The following is a 15,870-nucleotide window of genomic DNA, read 5'->3' as shown; positions in this document are numbered from 1 at the left end:
CCTGAAAGTGAGACCAGCAAAATAGCTCATTGGCATGTAAGAAATGTGCCCGGGGTTGAGGATGCCTATAAAAGGCATTAGCTACAGCCTCTGAAGGCTGTTAACTAGTGCCATCTTGTGGCCGTGCTGCAGAGAAGGCGTTATAATTTTGGCCTGTGACTAAGGACTATTATTCACAGTGGGTGGCAGAGATGACAAGTTAACCAGTTCCAAGCTGGAGACTTTTGACCAGTCCTGGCTTTGAACTTACACTCCAAAGCAGTGTGGGATTTGTAGTGCTTGATCCTGCCGACTGAAATCAGTACTGCAGACCCTGACGAAATTCTGATCTAAAACCCTTCCTCTGAACACGCTTAGACCTAATCTGTGTGATGCTTTTCGAAGATGGTTGCCAGGCATGACACCTATCCTCTGCATTATCTTATCTACCCCTTTGTCATATCATATTCTCTCTCTTCCTCCCCCTCTAGCCCCCTTTTTAGAATTGCAAACCGCTCAGATAACCTGTGTGTTACGCATGGAAACTTGCTTAGAAATCCAGGACTGTCCCAAAATCTCCAGCCTGTAACTAGGTAACTTGGCATCTCTGGGGTGGGAACTTAAAAATGGGAGAATGGGTTCATGGCACCATCTGCAGACTAATTGGGGTGAGTTTCAACTGAGCTAGAAGCCTGAAGAGCAGGAGGTCAGTGTCAGGCCTCAAAAAATAAATCCTATATATAAATAATAAATCAATGCAAATATTAACAGCGGGATGTATGTTAACACTGGTAACACGAGACCCACGAATCCCCCTACTGGACTTACCAGATCGGTTGCCAAGTATAGAGCACATCTGAATCCTGTGAAGGAAGAGCTGCTCATACAAACATGACATACATATAATCCAATGGTAGTCTTGACAGACATTTCATTATGTAAAAATAAAGACAAAACAAAAATACACCAAATATTATGTCTCCTCCAGGCATCCACGTGCCTCCTCTGAAATGAGAACTTTGAAGCTGACAATTTCTGACAGACAAATTCTGCACTTTCAGGCTCAATCTGCTGGATTCTATAGCGCGCCTAACGTTCCATGCTGAAAGTTAAAGCATATTCCACACCAATGCACGTACCTTAATTGGCTTAACAAGCTAATCAGAGTTAATAACAGCACCTAACAAGCAATAATGAGCATTTATGCACACAACTTGATAAGCACATTCTGTAATGAACTGCACCTAAATTCTAATGCGCACAGTTCAAAAGGGGCATGGTTATGGGAGGGAAATGGGCATTTCATGGGCATTCCAAAATGTATGCGCCTGGTTATAGAATATGGCCCACTGCACGTAAATTTACACGCAGGGATTACGCCACGTTGTCACTGGTGTAAATGGAGGTGCGTAGTTTTAGGCGCTGGGATATCAACTAAACATATTCTATACACAGCGCCTAAATCTAGGCGCCACTTATAGAATACGCTTAGCCGGAAATGTTCACTGCGTGGATTTTTTTTTTAGGCGCCTTATACAGAATCTGGCCCAATATGTCTATCTGACCTGGATATTAAACAACGCTATTCGTGGAAGGTAATCTGAGCAGGTTTTTAAAAATAGCTCAGGAAGAAGCACACCTGAATGTTTCAATTATTCTGAGATGTGGACGCAAACCAGCCTTTAGCCTCTGTTAACTAAGGCCTTCACCGTCCCGCCAACAGCGCAGAAAGGGAAGCTGCTGTTGCAGGATTTTGTGCAACTATTTTTTCTTGAATACATACCATAAGCAACCGGGGTTAGTTTGAGCACGGTATGGAGTGGGCACCGCAGGTACGGAAGATCGTCTGGAAAAGAAAGACAATTCCATGATCCATTCAGTCCAGCTTGGGTTGAATTTTTTTCTGCATGTTTTACAATAGTAGAACTTGAAAAAAAATTACCTTCTGAAAAAGAATACTCACTAATGCTGTTGCATTTTCTAATCAGGAAAGTCTTGGTTCCTCTTATTATTGCAAAGTTCTATTTTTCCCTATGTAAGAGGACAGCTAGAATGATAAAGAACCACTGGAATAGTGTTAGGGGGAAAAATGAACCTAAGTTCTTCAGATTGAACAGAACGGAGACGTCTGCTAGGTTCTGTTTTCCTTTTTTTTCCCCATCGTGCCTGAGGCCACTTCAAAAGTGACTGAAGTGAAACAATCTAGTGTAAGAACATAAAAGCCTTGCCACTCTGGGGAGACTGAAGGTCCATCAAGCCCAGTATTCTGTTTCCAACAGTAATCAATCCAGGCCACAAGTACCTGGCAATACATCAAAAGAGTAAAACAGATTTTATGCTATTTATCCTAGGAAAAAGTAGTGGATTTTCCCCAAGTCCATCTTAATAATGGCTTATGGACTTTTTTCTTTTAGGAAATTATCTAAACCTTTTTTTTAAAACCCTGCTAAGCTAACTGCTTTTACCCCATTTTCTGGTAATGAATTCCAGAGTTTAATTACACGTTGAGTGACAAAATATTTTCTCTGATTTGTTTTAAATTTACTACTTAGTAGCTTCATTGCACGCCCTCTAGTCCTTGTATATTTGGAAACAGAAAATAAGCAATTCCACATCTACCATTTCCACTCCACTCGGGAATTTATAGACTCGTATCTCCCCTCAGCTGTCTCTTCTCCAAGATGCATGCAAACCACAAATAAATGCACTGAAGGACATTTCTGCCCGTTGCCCTACCTATACATACATACCTGCACTTTTATCCAGGAAGTAAGCCAGCAGGCATCGCATGACAGCTTGGTGCGAGATCACCAGCACATTTCCCTGACGCTCCAGCTCCATGATAACAGGTTCTAAACGCTGTACCAGGTCTTGGTAAGACTGAAAAATAAATACAATTAATTTTCAAAATCAGGCTAGTGCTGGCATCCTGGGTTTAGAAGGAAACATATGGTACTGTTCCTGTGCAGTGGCAGGATGTGAAGCATCTGTTTGGTATCCTTTTAAAAAATAACTTTCCAAAACAGCTTTCTTATTTAAAAATGAACTCACCTGCACTGAATTCTCGAAAATCTCATTTGATCCCAGTGGATTCTAATGAAGTCAGAACTGCTATATAGGGAACTCCTATCCTTGGCACGCTAGTTAAACCTTTACTATTTGTTCTAGGGGAAAGGGGATGGGACTTGATATACCTCCTTTCTGTGGTTATCTTCCCTTTAGGAAATAACTGAAAACCCATCTATTCAAACAGGTTTACCCAAGTGACTTGACCTTTCATAAACAAACATAAGCAAATCATCTATCTACAATGACTCAGAAACATCTCTAACCAACCTTCTTACCCTCCACGCTCTTCCCGTCTTCTCCTTAATCGCTCCACCGCCTTACCCATCCCTATCCTTTTTCTCATACCTCTTCTATCCCATTTCCTCCTTGTTCATTTGTCCTATCACATACCCCTTTGTTGATTCTGTTTCTACTGATTGTATTCTCTTGTTACTATGTAAGCCGCATTGAGCCTGCGGTGAGCGAGAAAGCGCGGGGCACAAATGTAATAAATAAGTAAATACATAATACATTCAAAACGGTTTACATAGTATTATACAGGTCCTTATTTGTACCTGGGGCAATGGAGGGTTAAGTGACTTGCCCAGAGTCACAAGGAGCTGCCTGTGCCTGAAGTGGGAATCGAGCTCAGTTCCTCAGGACCAAAGTCCCACCCTAACCACTAGGCCACTCCTCCACTGTTGCTACTATTTGAGATTCTACATGGAATGTTGCTATTCCACTGTCCCATGTAGAAGTCGGCCCTTGCAGATCACCAATGTGGCCGCGCAGGCTTCTGCTTCTGTGAGTCTGACGTCCTGCACGTACGTGCAGGACGTCAGACTCACAGAAACAGAAGCCTGCGCAGTCTTCTACATGGAATGTTGCTAGTGGAATAGCAACATTCCATGTAAAATCTCCAATAGTAGCAACATTCCATGTAGAATCTCCAATAGTAGCAACATTCCATGTAGAAGTCGGCCCTTGCAGATCACCAATGTGGCCGCGCACGCTTCTGCTTCTGTGAGTCTGACGTCCTGCACATACGTGCAGGACGTCAGACTCACAGAAACAGAAGCCTGCGCGGCTGCAAGGGCAGGCTTCTACATGTAGTGGAATAGCAACATTAACATTCCATGTAGAATGTCCAATAGTAGCAACATTCCACGTAGAATCTCCAATAGTATCTATTTTATTTTTGTTACATTTGTACCCTGCGCTTTCCCACTCATGGCAGGCTCAATGCGGCTTACATGGGGCAATGGAGGGTTAAGTGACTTACCCAGAGTCACAAGGAGCTGCCTGTGCCTGAAGTGGGAATCAAACTCAGTTCCTCAGTTCCCCAGGACCAAAGTCCACCACCCTAACCACTAGGCCACTCCTCCACTGTTGCTGCTATTTGAGATTCTACATGGAATGTTGCTATTCCACTAGAAGTCGGCCCTTGCAGATCACCAATGTGGCCGCGCAGGCTTCTGCTTCTGTGAGTCTGACGTCCTGCACGTACGTGCAGGACGTCAGACTCACAGAAACAGAAGCCTGCGCAGCCTTCTACATGGAATGTTGCTAGTGGAATAGCAACATTCCATGTAGAATGTCCAATAGTAGCAACATTCCATGTAGAATCTCCAATAGTATCTATTTTATTTTTGTTACATTTGTACCCTGCGCTTTCCCACTCATGGCAGGCTCAATGCGGCTTACATGGGGCAATGGAGGGTTAAGTGACTTGCCCAGAGTCACAAGGGGCAGCAGTGGGAACTGAACCCAATTCCCCAAGTTCTCAGGCCACTGCACTAACCACTAGGTCTACTCTTTCACTCCTATAATACAAGAATTATAACCAGTAATTGCTCTGCCTGCACTGGCAACTGCAGTAACTTCCTGCTTAGTGCATAGTCTTTACTCCTAGTGGTCATTTCCTTGGTGTGACTTCCTCCCCCTTCTCAGCAGAGCCATGGAGGCGCATTTTCAAAGCACTTAAGACTCACAAATTTCCACAGGTTACTATGCAACTTTATTAAGTCTGTGCTTTGAAAATACACCTCTTTGATCACACCTCTGTCACTTCCTGAATGTCCTGATTGTGGGGGACAGCCCCTGCATGTGACGCTCTCTCTCTAGTCACTGAAGTTCTGGCTGTTGCATGTGACCCTCTCCTTCCAATCAAGTGCTCCTTCAGTGACCCTGCGTGACCTTCACTGTGACCTAGTCTCAAGCACTGCTCTGATCCTTGCTCTCTAGCCTTGTGAGTCTTCTCCTGACTCTCTTGTCTCAAGATCACGCTGATCAACTCTGTCCTCTCCTTCTGAGAAAGCAGATTCCATTTTTACCCTTCAATTCTTTACAAGCATTAGCCCAACCTCTCAAGCACCATTCTCTCTACAATGAAGCAACTCAGTTCTGCAAACTTTCCAGACCCACGTCCCTAAAATACCTGTCAGCTCATCTGCAATGTTGAATATCCAGTGCAAAGACTCTTGCCCTGGGGCAGAAAGACTTCTAGTTTCAACTTCTCTATGTTGTAAGTACTTTTCTACTTCTATTGCAATAAACAGTTGAAATTCGGGAAAACAGAGTCTCCTTTGTGGCTGTCGGAGTGCTGAGGGGTTATCTGTCTGGATAATAAACGCATGTGGACGCTTTATGAGGCCAGAATTAGTCATCTCAAGACAGTACTCACTTCCCCACCAGGATAGCGATAAAGGTATTTGTCCTGATCCCGCAGTGCAAACTCCTCCGGATACTGTTCTTCAATCTCTTTATATGTCATTTCCTCGCACACTCCCTAAAGACAGAGCGACAATTAATACAACTATTTATACCTCCATCTCGCTACATTGCAGGACTTTGGCGGGATTCCTTTTCCCAAGCACACGTACGTGAGAATAAAGCCCCCACCATCAGGCTCTGCATCAGCTCAGAGGAACACAAGAGAATTTACTAAAGTCCTAATTTCGGTGGGGGTTATGGGATTAAAAGGTTCCTACGCTGAGGTGGGAATTGAGAATCCCCCTGGTATTTCATAAAAGGCCCTGCTTAGAGCACATCTTGCCAAAGGCTAGTGTAAATACTGGCGTCTAACTCATGGCAGTTAGGCATGTAAGTGACATTATTCTCTAAAATCACAACTAAATTCCAGGGCTGAAGAGGGAGGAGGGCGGGGGGCGGGGCAAGATTCCCCCGGGCCTGACCTCCAAGGGGGGCCCGGCGCTGGGGTGTGTCTCTCTCCTGCTCCTGACAGTACCCAAGTGATTGTGTTAACGCAATCATCCGAGTCCCAACAGGAGCAGGAGAGAAACAGACTCCAGCGCCAGGCCCTCCTTAGAGGCTGGGGAGGAGCAGACACAGGATTCTAAAGTTCACAAGTATTTTCAGTGTAGACCAACCCAGTCATTCATATTTTGACCATCAATCAAATAAATGAAATGACCGCTTAAAAGGAATGGTAGTGAAATAGCATTAAAATGGATTTGTACCTATGCTGAATAAATGGTATGTGATGTAAGCAAATCTGAATCCCAGGAGCCATTCTGGAATGGCAGACATTTATTCCTGGCTTACCGACATTTTTCATGTCAAAGGCTGATTCAGGTTCTCTAGAAAATCATGCATTTTATTAATAGGTTACAGAAAACATTTTCCCAAGCACTCACGGCATCAATTTCATTCAGGATTTTCCACTGCTCGTATGCCACTCCCAAGGCCTCTGCCGTCTGGATGGTTCTCTTCAGTTGGCTCGTCCAGACCTTCAGATCTACGATTTCCTGTTCCTCGATGAACTGTCTAAGTGCCTGAGCAAACTAGGAGAAATGAACGGTCCGTAAAACCACAGGAAGTACTAGGGAAGTAGATAATATATTGAAGAAAAAAGAAAGCCGAATTTTACTTCTTAGCACTGTCTGTCATTCATCAAAACAACCAAATTAGGAGGATACAAATTTTCCAGCTCCATCTCTGCGATCAGCTCAGTTCTCTCATTTCAGAAGGCCAACTTTCTCAGCAGGTACTAGCTAAGTCTTCCTAGTCTTCCTTGAAATGAGGCTCACTCTCCAGGCCAACTCGGCTCTGTGCCTTCTCCTAAGCAAAATCTGTCATCCGAGTGCCAGCCCATCTTTTGGGACCACCCAAACGACTTAGGGGGGGGGCCCATTTACTAAGCCGCGTAGTTTGGTATTACCGCCCGGCTACCGTGTGGCCCAGGCGGTAATTTTTCCGGCACGCGGCGCTAACCGGGCAGTAAAAGGCATTCCACGCGTGTAGACCATTACCGCCCGGTTAACGCGTGAGACCTTACCGCTAAGTCAATGGGTGGCGGTAAGGTCTCAGACCCAAAATGGATACGCGCCAATTTTCATTTTCCCCACACGTCCATTTTCGGCCAAAATTTCTAAAAAGGCATTTTTTACAGGTGCGCTGAAAAATGGATCTGCGCACGACCAAAACACGCGCCTCCACTAGCGCAGGCCATTTTCCAGCGCAACTTAGTAAAAGGACCCCTTACACTGGTATCTCAGAGGTCAAAGGCTGCTCTTTGCCTGCCAGTCACAGATGCTGAATCTCAGATCTACCCTCTTTTATCTATATAAATGGAAAAAAGCATTGTAAAAAAAAGTGTTCACAAATGGACAGATCTTGAAACAAACACCGACCTGGTACTGTGTACATCTCCTGAATGACTATCAATGAGACCAGGATGTAGAAAATGCTTCTCAGCTACACATTCCTTAAAGACGCACAGGCCAATATTCAAACACAGTGATGAGGGTCTGTTTAAAATGCTGGCCAGTTGGTTAAAAACAAAGCTGACGTATGTTTGGCATCACTGCATATGCGTGGACACTGGTGATATGACACCGTTATGCTGTTTAAATCAAGACAGCAATTCTATGTAACTTAAGGCTTAGGACGCAAATTTGCAAATGCAATTTATAGGATATGGTCAGCTGTGTGCACAACTTGATAACTGGCCAACTCCTGGCTTTAATTGCAGTTAATTGGTACTAATTAGCAGTTTTGCATGCAACTGACCTTAATTGCTAATCTAGAAGCTGTAAATGCAAATTTTATCGCACAGAACTTCAAGGGGGGGGGGCTGGTCAGTGGGGTGCCGAGGAGTTAGATAACAGCAAGTACACCAGCCTTTGACATGGCGTAAATACTCGCTCAGCCCTAAAGTTAGGCGCACAATTGCGGACTTACACTAATATCCTATAATGCTGGTTCTGTGCGGAACTGCTGTTGTAGAATTCACGCTTAGCATTGCATCATCCCTGTTGCCTAAATTTTGGCAATCTTTCTTCAGTCTACCCCACGGCATCTACCGTTACATGAGGTACATGAAGGTGTTCTTAAGGGACAGAAAACGGGAGAGCAGGGGAAGGATTAGCAGACATGCATTTCATAAAATGTACTCATAGCACCTATTGAAAAAATGAGGACGAACTGTATTGTGATGCTGTGAGCAAGGGTCGGGGGGGGGGGGAGTGGGCCTTCAAAATAACAGTCTGACAAGGTTGTAAACATGAAAATAAATGCTTTATTAATGTAAATCTGAGGCCTGTTTCCTCACAGGCCTAGGAACAAAAAGTCAAAGCTCATCTTCAGAAGGGGAAAAAAAAATCCTTGCATGGGTCTATAGCTAAACACAAGTCTATGGCCTGTGACTGCCACGCCCCGAACACAATTTGTCGTTTCTCTCTTCCTCTCTTGAGGTTTCCAGTACCTAGACATATTCAGTAAAGGCATAGGGTGGGGCTTCGGTTCTTCCTTCCCTGGGCCTCTTTAAATCTCAGCCTGGCCCTGTCTTTTAAACTCTCAGGTATTGACTCCGCCCCCTCCCGGCTCACTTCCTCCCGAGGCGGGACCAGTGTTCTTAAGGTGGCCCAGGCTTAAGGGTGAGGGGCAGTGTTCTATAAACCCCCTGACCCTTGCTGCAGGTTAGTAAACCAGCCTCTATTTTACACAATTAAGAACTGGAGAGACGTTGAGAATAGATGGAAGGACTGGAAAACATGGTAACCTTAGAATGCCTACCTAGGAAGGAAATCTTTTCTATTCCTTGTCTACGGGAAGCAAAATTCAGAAACCAGATAACCGTGGAAAAATATGAAAGCAGTTAAAAGGTCAAACAGTACCTGCTTCCCCCGAGTGGACAGGCCAGAATCACCACCAATCTTGCCGGTAAGGTTACATTCACTCTCCCCATGCCGGCACAGGTAAATGGTGCGTGGCTGGACGTGAATGTTCATGAGATAGTAGACAATTTTACTCTGGATGTAATCCTGCACCCGATTGACCAGGAACCGCTGACCGACGTTTATCACTTTAATGAAGGAAAGGTCTCTAGTTCAAAGCCAAAAAACACACGGGTTTCAGCAGATTTCCACAAGGCATGCCATTATTAAGGGTAGAAACACATGTTGAAGACTTGTCACCAGCCAATATTTTTAGGAGAGAAATAATTTTTCCCTTACTACTTTTTTTTTGTTTTGTTTTTTTTCTCTTTGCTGTTTTGCCTTGTTTTGTTTGATTATTTTTGAGATTTTTGTTGCGAAAGTTTGTGAGAGCCATTTTCTTAGGGAAGCCACAAGGGGCAGGAGAGAGGAGGCTTCACTCCTGTCTCAGACAACTAGGGACATCGGGTAGGCCCGAGGGAACATACCTAGTTGGGGGCAGGGGGACGTCATCGTGGCTGTGGGCTGGAGGGGGCTAAGGAAGTTTTAAAAGGCCAAATAGAAAAGTTATGTAGGTGCCAGCCAATATTCATCCAGCACCCACATAGCTAAGCGGGAAGAATTAAAGCAGCTTTTGAGCTGTCTTAAATTCACCTGCTCAGTTATGCGAGTGCCAGCACTGAATATTGCCAACACCTACTAACCCCCTCCCTAATGCCACCCCCTAAGTCACCCCATTTTTTTTAATGGGCTGACATCAGGTGGAATATCTTTTATTCCGCCTCAGTAAACTGTACTATGGGTTTGCTGGGGGTTATCAGCCCCCCCTGAACTCAGTAGATTGGAAGTTTATAGCCCTTACTCTGGGATAAACAAGTTGTGACCATGGAGGAATAGGTGTAATAAACATACGACTTTGTTCATGTGATTTAAGAATACCTACATTTTAAGAGGAAAACATTTCTAAATTGCAAATTTCTTACTTGTCAGTATCATCTGGGTCCAGAGGTTCGTACGTGACTTTGTAACATTCGATTCTTTTCAGGAAGTCATCCATGACATTTTCTCGATTCCTCTCAGGATAATCAGGACTTGATACTTTAACTTCCTGTAGGTATAACAATAGCATATTTAAGTTTAGACTCTCTAATCTGAACCGTGCATGTAGCCCCGTGCAGGACGTAAGGCGTCAGAAACAGATGGTCACAAAACCAAGGTGCCGGAGTCGACCGGTGCTGAAGACGACTCTTCGGCTGGCGGGGATTGGGGACCCCCACCAGCTAACAAAGTACCTGATGATGTGGCGGTGGGGGGGGGGTCAAATGTAGAGGGGGCTGGGGTGTAATCTGTGGGGGCCCATGCCCCTCGTGGCCCCACGTAGCTACGCCCCTGATTCAGGGTACTTTAATTTTGTTGAGGATAAATCTTAATTTGGCAAACTGGACTGTATTATGCTGGGTGGGGGTGGGGGTGGGGGGCGGTGTTGAAACTATATTGCAAAAAGCAACAGGGTAGCAGGAAAGTTCTGTTAGGAATAAACACCTTCACGAACTGGGTCCCAACATACAGTTGAATAAATGGTAAAATCTAATCTTAAGTTAAAATAAATAATATACACACCATGATATTAGCAGCAATGACATCCGGATCATCACAGACAGATTCCACAAAAAACACCTATATTGAAAGGAAGCAAATAATGAAATACTTAGAAGATTGCCAGGATAAAACCGGAAGACTCCGTCACCTCATTAGACTTTCACAGCTTCCTCGAGTCGCTCCTCTTGGGGCTGATATTGAACATGATTTAACTGGCCAGAAATGGCTTCTGGCTGGTTAAATATCACCTGTTCAGGACTAACTAGTCATTTTCAGTGGCAATTAAGCAGCAGGTATTCTAGGGGCGGAGTCGGCACTTTGCTGGTTAGTTGCTTGCATTCAGAACTTAACCAGCTACATCAACCGCATAAACAGCGCCACATAAAAGTCAGTCTCATCACCAAGATGGAATTCATTGTCAGAGAATGTGGTAAAGGCGGTTAGCTTAGCAGAGTTTAAAAAAGGTTTGGACGGCTTCCTAAAGGAAAAGTCCATAGACCGTTACTAAATGGACTTGGGGAAAATCCGCTATTTGTGGGACAAGCAGTATAAAATGGTTTTGTACATTTTTAGGATCTTGCCGGGTATTTGTGACCTGGATTGGCCACTGTTGGAAACAGGATGCTGGGCTTGATGGACCTTTCGTCTTTCCCAGTATGGCAATACTTATGTACTTATGGCGTCCTGAGAAGACACTCGTGAGGGAGCTCTCGGATGCACTGCGTTTCGACTTGCCTGAATTTATTTATTTGTTACATTTGTATCCCACATTTTCCCACCTATTTGCAGGCTCAATGTGGCTTACATAGTACCGTGAAGGCATTCGCCTAGACCGGTAGATACAAATACAAGGTGATATAATGGTTGATTAATGGTACATGTGTTTTAGGTACAATGAGATCGAGGGGAAGAAGGTTATATATTGTCCATTACGAGCTTTGGTTTTACTGTGTTGCAGAATGTAGGTATTTATGTTGAATCGGTGGGGTATGCCTTTTCGAACAGGTTGGTTTTTAGTAATTTCCTGAAGTTTAGGTGGTCATAGGTTGTTTTCACAGCTTTTGGCAAAGAGTTCCATAGTTGTGTGCTTATATAGGAGAAGCTGAATGCATAGGTTGCTTTGTAATTGATGCCTTCCCCAAGGCAGATGGGGAAGAAAAGGGGAAAGATCCAGCAGCAGCCTCCAGTTTGGGGTGGGGATAGGGGGAAGAATCCCAGTCGCTAAGGCAGATTACACTTGAAGCGTTTCAAGCTTCAGCATGGTCAGGAGAAGTGGATGTTTCAGCCTTGTCAGAAGCATTATCTTCTGGCACCAATGTTAGCGGGGATTTCTCTAAGCCCTGCCCCAAGCTCGGTTTCACCACAATCTGGAAGCTTTTCTGAGTCTGAACAAAGGAGCAGGAGATAGAGGACCCCCCCAATGCTCACATCCTCTCCAGGGGGGGGGAGGGAATCTGCAATCAGACCCAGTTGCAGCAGCTTTGCAAATCCAACAGCAGTGAGTACTGTGACCACAGCAGGGGAAGGGGCTTCCAATGGAACTGGTAAAAGTGACGTTTGTTACTTTGGTTACACTGTGGGAGGGGTTCAATACTTTCAACTCTTCCTTGAGTAAAGTTGAACTTTCTTCTGATTTAATCTTGGCATCAGGAACTTTCTCTACTCAGGCTCAAGCACTGGACCAGCAATCTGCCAAAGTGGCTACTTTAGAGAGTAACGTTTCAGAGCTACAGGGAATCTGTGGAGCTCTTATTAAGGATAAGGACTTTAATTCTGAAAAAATTGAGTAAGTGGAGAACCAATAGAGTAAAAACACTTTAAGGTTCTTAAATATTTTTTGTAGCGCTGGATATGATGGCGTCCTGTGGGTGGAAAGTACCACTTCCTTTTTAGCCAGCAGTAAACAACACCAGCACAGGCCCCGTTTTGCCGCAGCTTGGTAAAAAGGGCCCTTAACTGGTTAGTGCTGAATACTGGCATAGCCGGTTAATATTTCAGCGGCCAAAATAAATCTAGATATTCAATGCATTGCATATTCAGATTTAACGTCGGCGGCAGACAAGGGGTCACCTTGGAGGAAAATTTTAGGCTCAATGAGTATATACGACTGTGTTTAAGTTATTCAAGAGAACCTGTGTTTTAAGAAGATATTCTAAAACTGCAGGTTTCTTATCCACTGCAACCAAATCATATACAGGCAACCAAAATATACATATTTATTTATTTATTGCATTTGTATCCCACATTTTCCCACCTTTTTGCAGGCTCAATGTGGCTTACAGTATGCCATAGTGGCGATCGCCATTTCCGGAATGAGAAATACAATGTGGGATTTCATTAAGTTCATAAATGATAGAGTAACTTACAGAGTAAGTTAGATAATCAGTTCATTTCCGGTGTGAGAGATTAAGTGATAAAGCGTTAACTTTCGTTATTGATAGAGTGGTTTAAGCAGTCAGGTATAGAGAGTTCGGTTTTGTTTAGTTCTGGAAGTACATAAGTATATAAGAAATGCCACACTGGGAAAAGACCAAGGGTCCATCGAGCCCAGCATCCTGTCCCCAACAGCGGCCAATCCAGGCCAAGGGCACCTGGCAAGCTTCCTAAACGTACAAACATTCTATACATGTTATTCCTGGAATTGTGGATTTTTCCCAAGTCCATTTAGTAGTGGTTTATGGACTTGTCCTTTAGGAAACTGTCTAACCCCTTTTTAAACTCTGTCAAGCTAACCGCCTTCACCACGTTCTCCGGCACGAATTCCAGAGTTTAATTATGCGTTGTTTGGTGTTTAGGATGGATCATTGTGGTATATGCCTTTTTGAACAGGTTGGTTTTTAGTAATTTTCGGAAGATTGTTAGGTCGTGCGTTGTTTTTATGACGTTTGGTAGAGCGTTCCAGAGTTGCGTGCTAACGTAGGAAAAGGAGGATGCATATATATTCACCTTAAAGCCATTTTTCTTTGCAAAGTTTAGAATCATGTCTCTCCGCTCTTGAGTGGTGTTGGTTGCATCAAATACCTAAGGAAAAATAACAGCGTAGCATTACTGGGTTGGCAACGGACGGAATTAAATTTTAAATAAAGATGGTGCTTTCTTACCGCCAACTGACCACCCTCTTCTGTCAAGTACATTTTCACATCTTCCAGTGCTTCTAAGGCACAACGTCTGCAGGGAAATGAAATATAGCAACCGAGATGCAGATCATGAAACAAACTATGTACCCGCTCCCATCTGAGAAGGCTGGTTTTACACAGAAAAGTGGAGATGAGAACTGAGATGTTCAGGCCTATTTTTGGTGGTATTTTACAAAAAAGCTCCACTCAACATATGCTGGCAGCCATTTTACAAAATAATAAGTGGCACAAAATCGGCAGCTATAATATAGCATTTTCACACGAAGTAGTGATTTTTAACTGATGCCACTTCTACGTGTAGCTGTCCTTACAAACCTAAGGGGTTCTTTTACTAAGCCACGGTAAAAAGGGGACTGCAGTAGGGCAGGCGCTAGTTTTTGGCGTGTGCTGGGCCATTTTTTTACCGTGGCTGGGACAGGGGCGTAAGCCAGACTTCGGTGGGTGGTCCAGAGCCCGAGGTGAGGGGGCACATTTTAGCCCCCCCCCAGCGCCACTGCCCCCGCCGGGCGCTGCCAACTTTGACCCCTCCCCGCCAATGACCCTCTCGACCTCCCCTCCCGCCGCCAACCCTCCCCCGCCGTCGCCTACCTTTGCTGGTGGGGGACCCCAACACCCGCCAACCGAGGTCCTCTTCTTCCTTCGTTCTGTTTCTGAGTCTGACGTTCTGCATGTTGTACATGCAGGACGTCAGACTCACAGAAACAGAACGAAGCCTTGCGTCGGAAGAAGAGGATCTCGGCAGGCGGAGGTTGGGGTCCCCTGCCAGCAAAGGTAGGCGACGGTGGGTTGATGGCGAGTTGGCAGCGGGGGGGGGGGGGGGGGGGTCGAGATGGGTCTAGGGCCAAATCTACGGGGGCCCAGGCCCCCGTGGCCCCACGTACCTACACCCCTGGGCTGGGAAAATACACTTTTTTCAATGGGGACAGTAAATGGCCATGCGCCGGGATTAAATGTAGCGAGTGGCTATTTACTGCCACCCACTGAGCTAGCGGTACGGGCTCACATATGCCACACATGCAATACTCATGCAGCCTGTGCCAAAGTGCCACGCTGCTGATTACCACCGGGAATGCCCACTGCGGGAAATAGCGCACACCAACTGACATTACTACTGGGTGGCTGTGCTTACGGGGCGGTACTGTCGATTTGGCGAGCGCTACTCTCCTTTTGTAAAAGGGCCGCTAAATGTGCGAATGCCGCCAAATAAGTGGAGAAGCCACAATTATTATTCTTCTTCATTTCGGAGGTGGAAATAAACAGGGAACTAAGAAGAATGACTCCCTCAAGCCCTCGTGTAACGACCCAGCTGAAGCAAACATTTAAAAAAAAAAAAAAATCTGAGCATGCCTTTGAGCTGCTGTAAACGCTGAAGGGGAAGTTTCCCCTCCCCCCCCATTTAAGCGTACCCCCTTTGTAAAGTGGGGAATACGTGTGTCGATTTTTGCCCCGTGCAAACCACACCCTACTACGCCCCTTGAAATCTCTGTGTGATCTCCATGTGTAAAGAGTGGCTTTCTGACATCACCATTAACACATGTACACAGTGCGCCCGATATTTAAAACTGTTTAACCAAACAGGAACGGCTCCTGGTCGGTTAAACGTCACTTAGTTGGCTATCCAGCAATATTCAGCCGGAGATAGCCATTACCAGGTAGCACCTAGCAGATAACCGGTTTATATTGCACGATATAACCAGCTATCTGCCGACATTCAGCGCATTGCTGGCTAAGTTCGGTGGCAAGGGCAGGCTTCTACATGGAATGTTGCTAGTGGAGGCGTAGCCTAGTGGTTAGTGCAGCGGACTCTGATTCTGGGGAACTGGGTTCAATTCCCACTGCAGCTCCTTGTGACTCTGGGCAAGTCTTTAACCCTCCATTGCCCCTGGTACAAAATAAGTACTTGAATATATGTAAACCGCTTTGAATGTAGT

The 15,870-nt window shown here is 45.0% G+C and overlaps 1 protein-coding gene across 1 annotated transcript in view; it reads right to left on the bottom strand.

Moving 5' to 3' along the window:
• Positions 1-15,870, bottom strand: part of LOC115481516 (6-phosphofructo-2-kinase/fructose-2,6-bisphosphatase 2-like) — a 39,925-nt gene that overhangs the window by 12,671 nt on the left and 11,384 nt on the right. Inside the window, exons 5-13 of the mRNA XM_030220712.1 lie at positions 13,904-13,970; positions 13,749-13,823; positions 10,824-10,880; positions 10,187-10,311; positions 9,165-9,372; positions 6,684-6,830; positions 5,711-5,815; positions 2,730-2,859; positions 1,763-1,825 (exon numbers count right to left, since the gene is read on the bottom strand). Coding sequence (XP_030076572.1) covers positions 1,763-1,825; positions 2,730-2,859; positions 5,711-5,815; positions 6,684-6,830; positions 9,165-9,372; positions 10,187-10,311; positions 10,824-10,880; positions 13,749-13,823; positions 13,904-13,970 — 977 coding nt within the window. The remainder of the gene's footprint in view (positions 1-1,762; positions 1,826-2,729; positions 2,860-5,710; positions 5,816-6,683; positions 6,831-9,164; positions 9,373-10,186; positions 10,312-10,823; positions 10,881-13,748; positions 13,824-13,903; positions 13,971-15,870) is intronic.

Source organism: Microcaecilia unicolor, chromosome 12, assembly GCF_901765095.1.
Source record: "Microcaecilia unicolor chromosome 12, aMicUni1.1, whole genome shotgun sequence".
Classification (NCBI taxonomy): domain Eukaryota; kingdom Metazoa; phylum Chordata; class Amphibia; order Gymnophiona; family Siphonopidae; genus Microcaecilia; species Microcaecilia unicolor.
The sequence above is the reverse complement of the archived record's forward strand: the minus strand, read 5'-3'. Positions and strand labels throughout refer to the sequence as shown.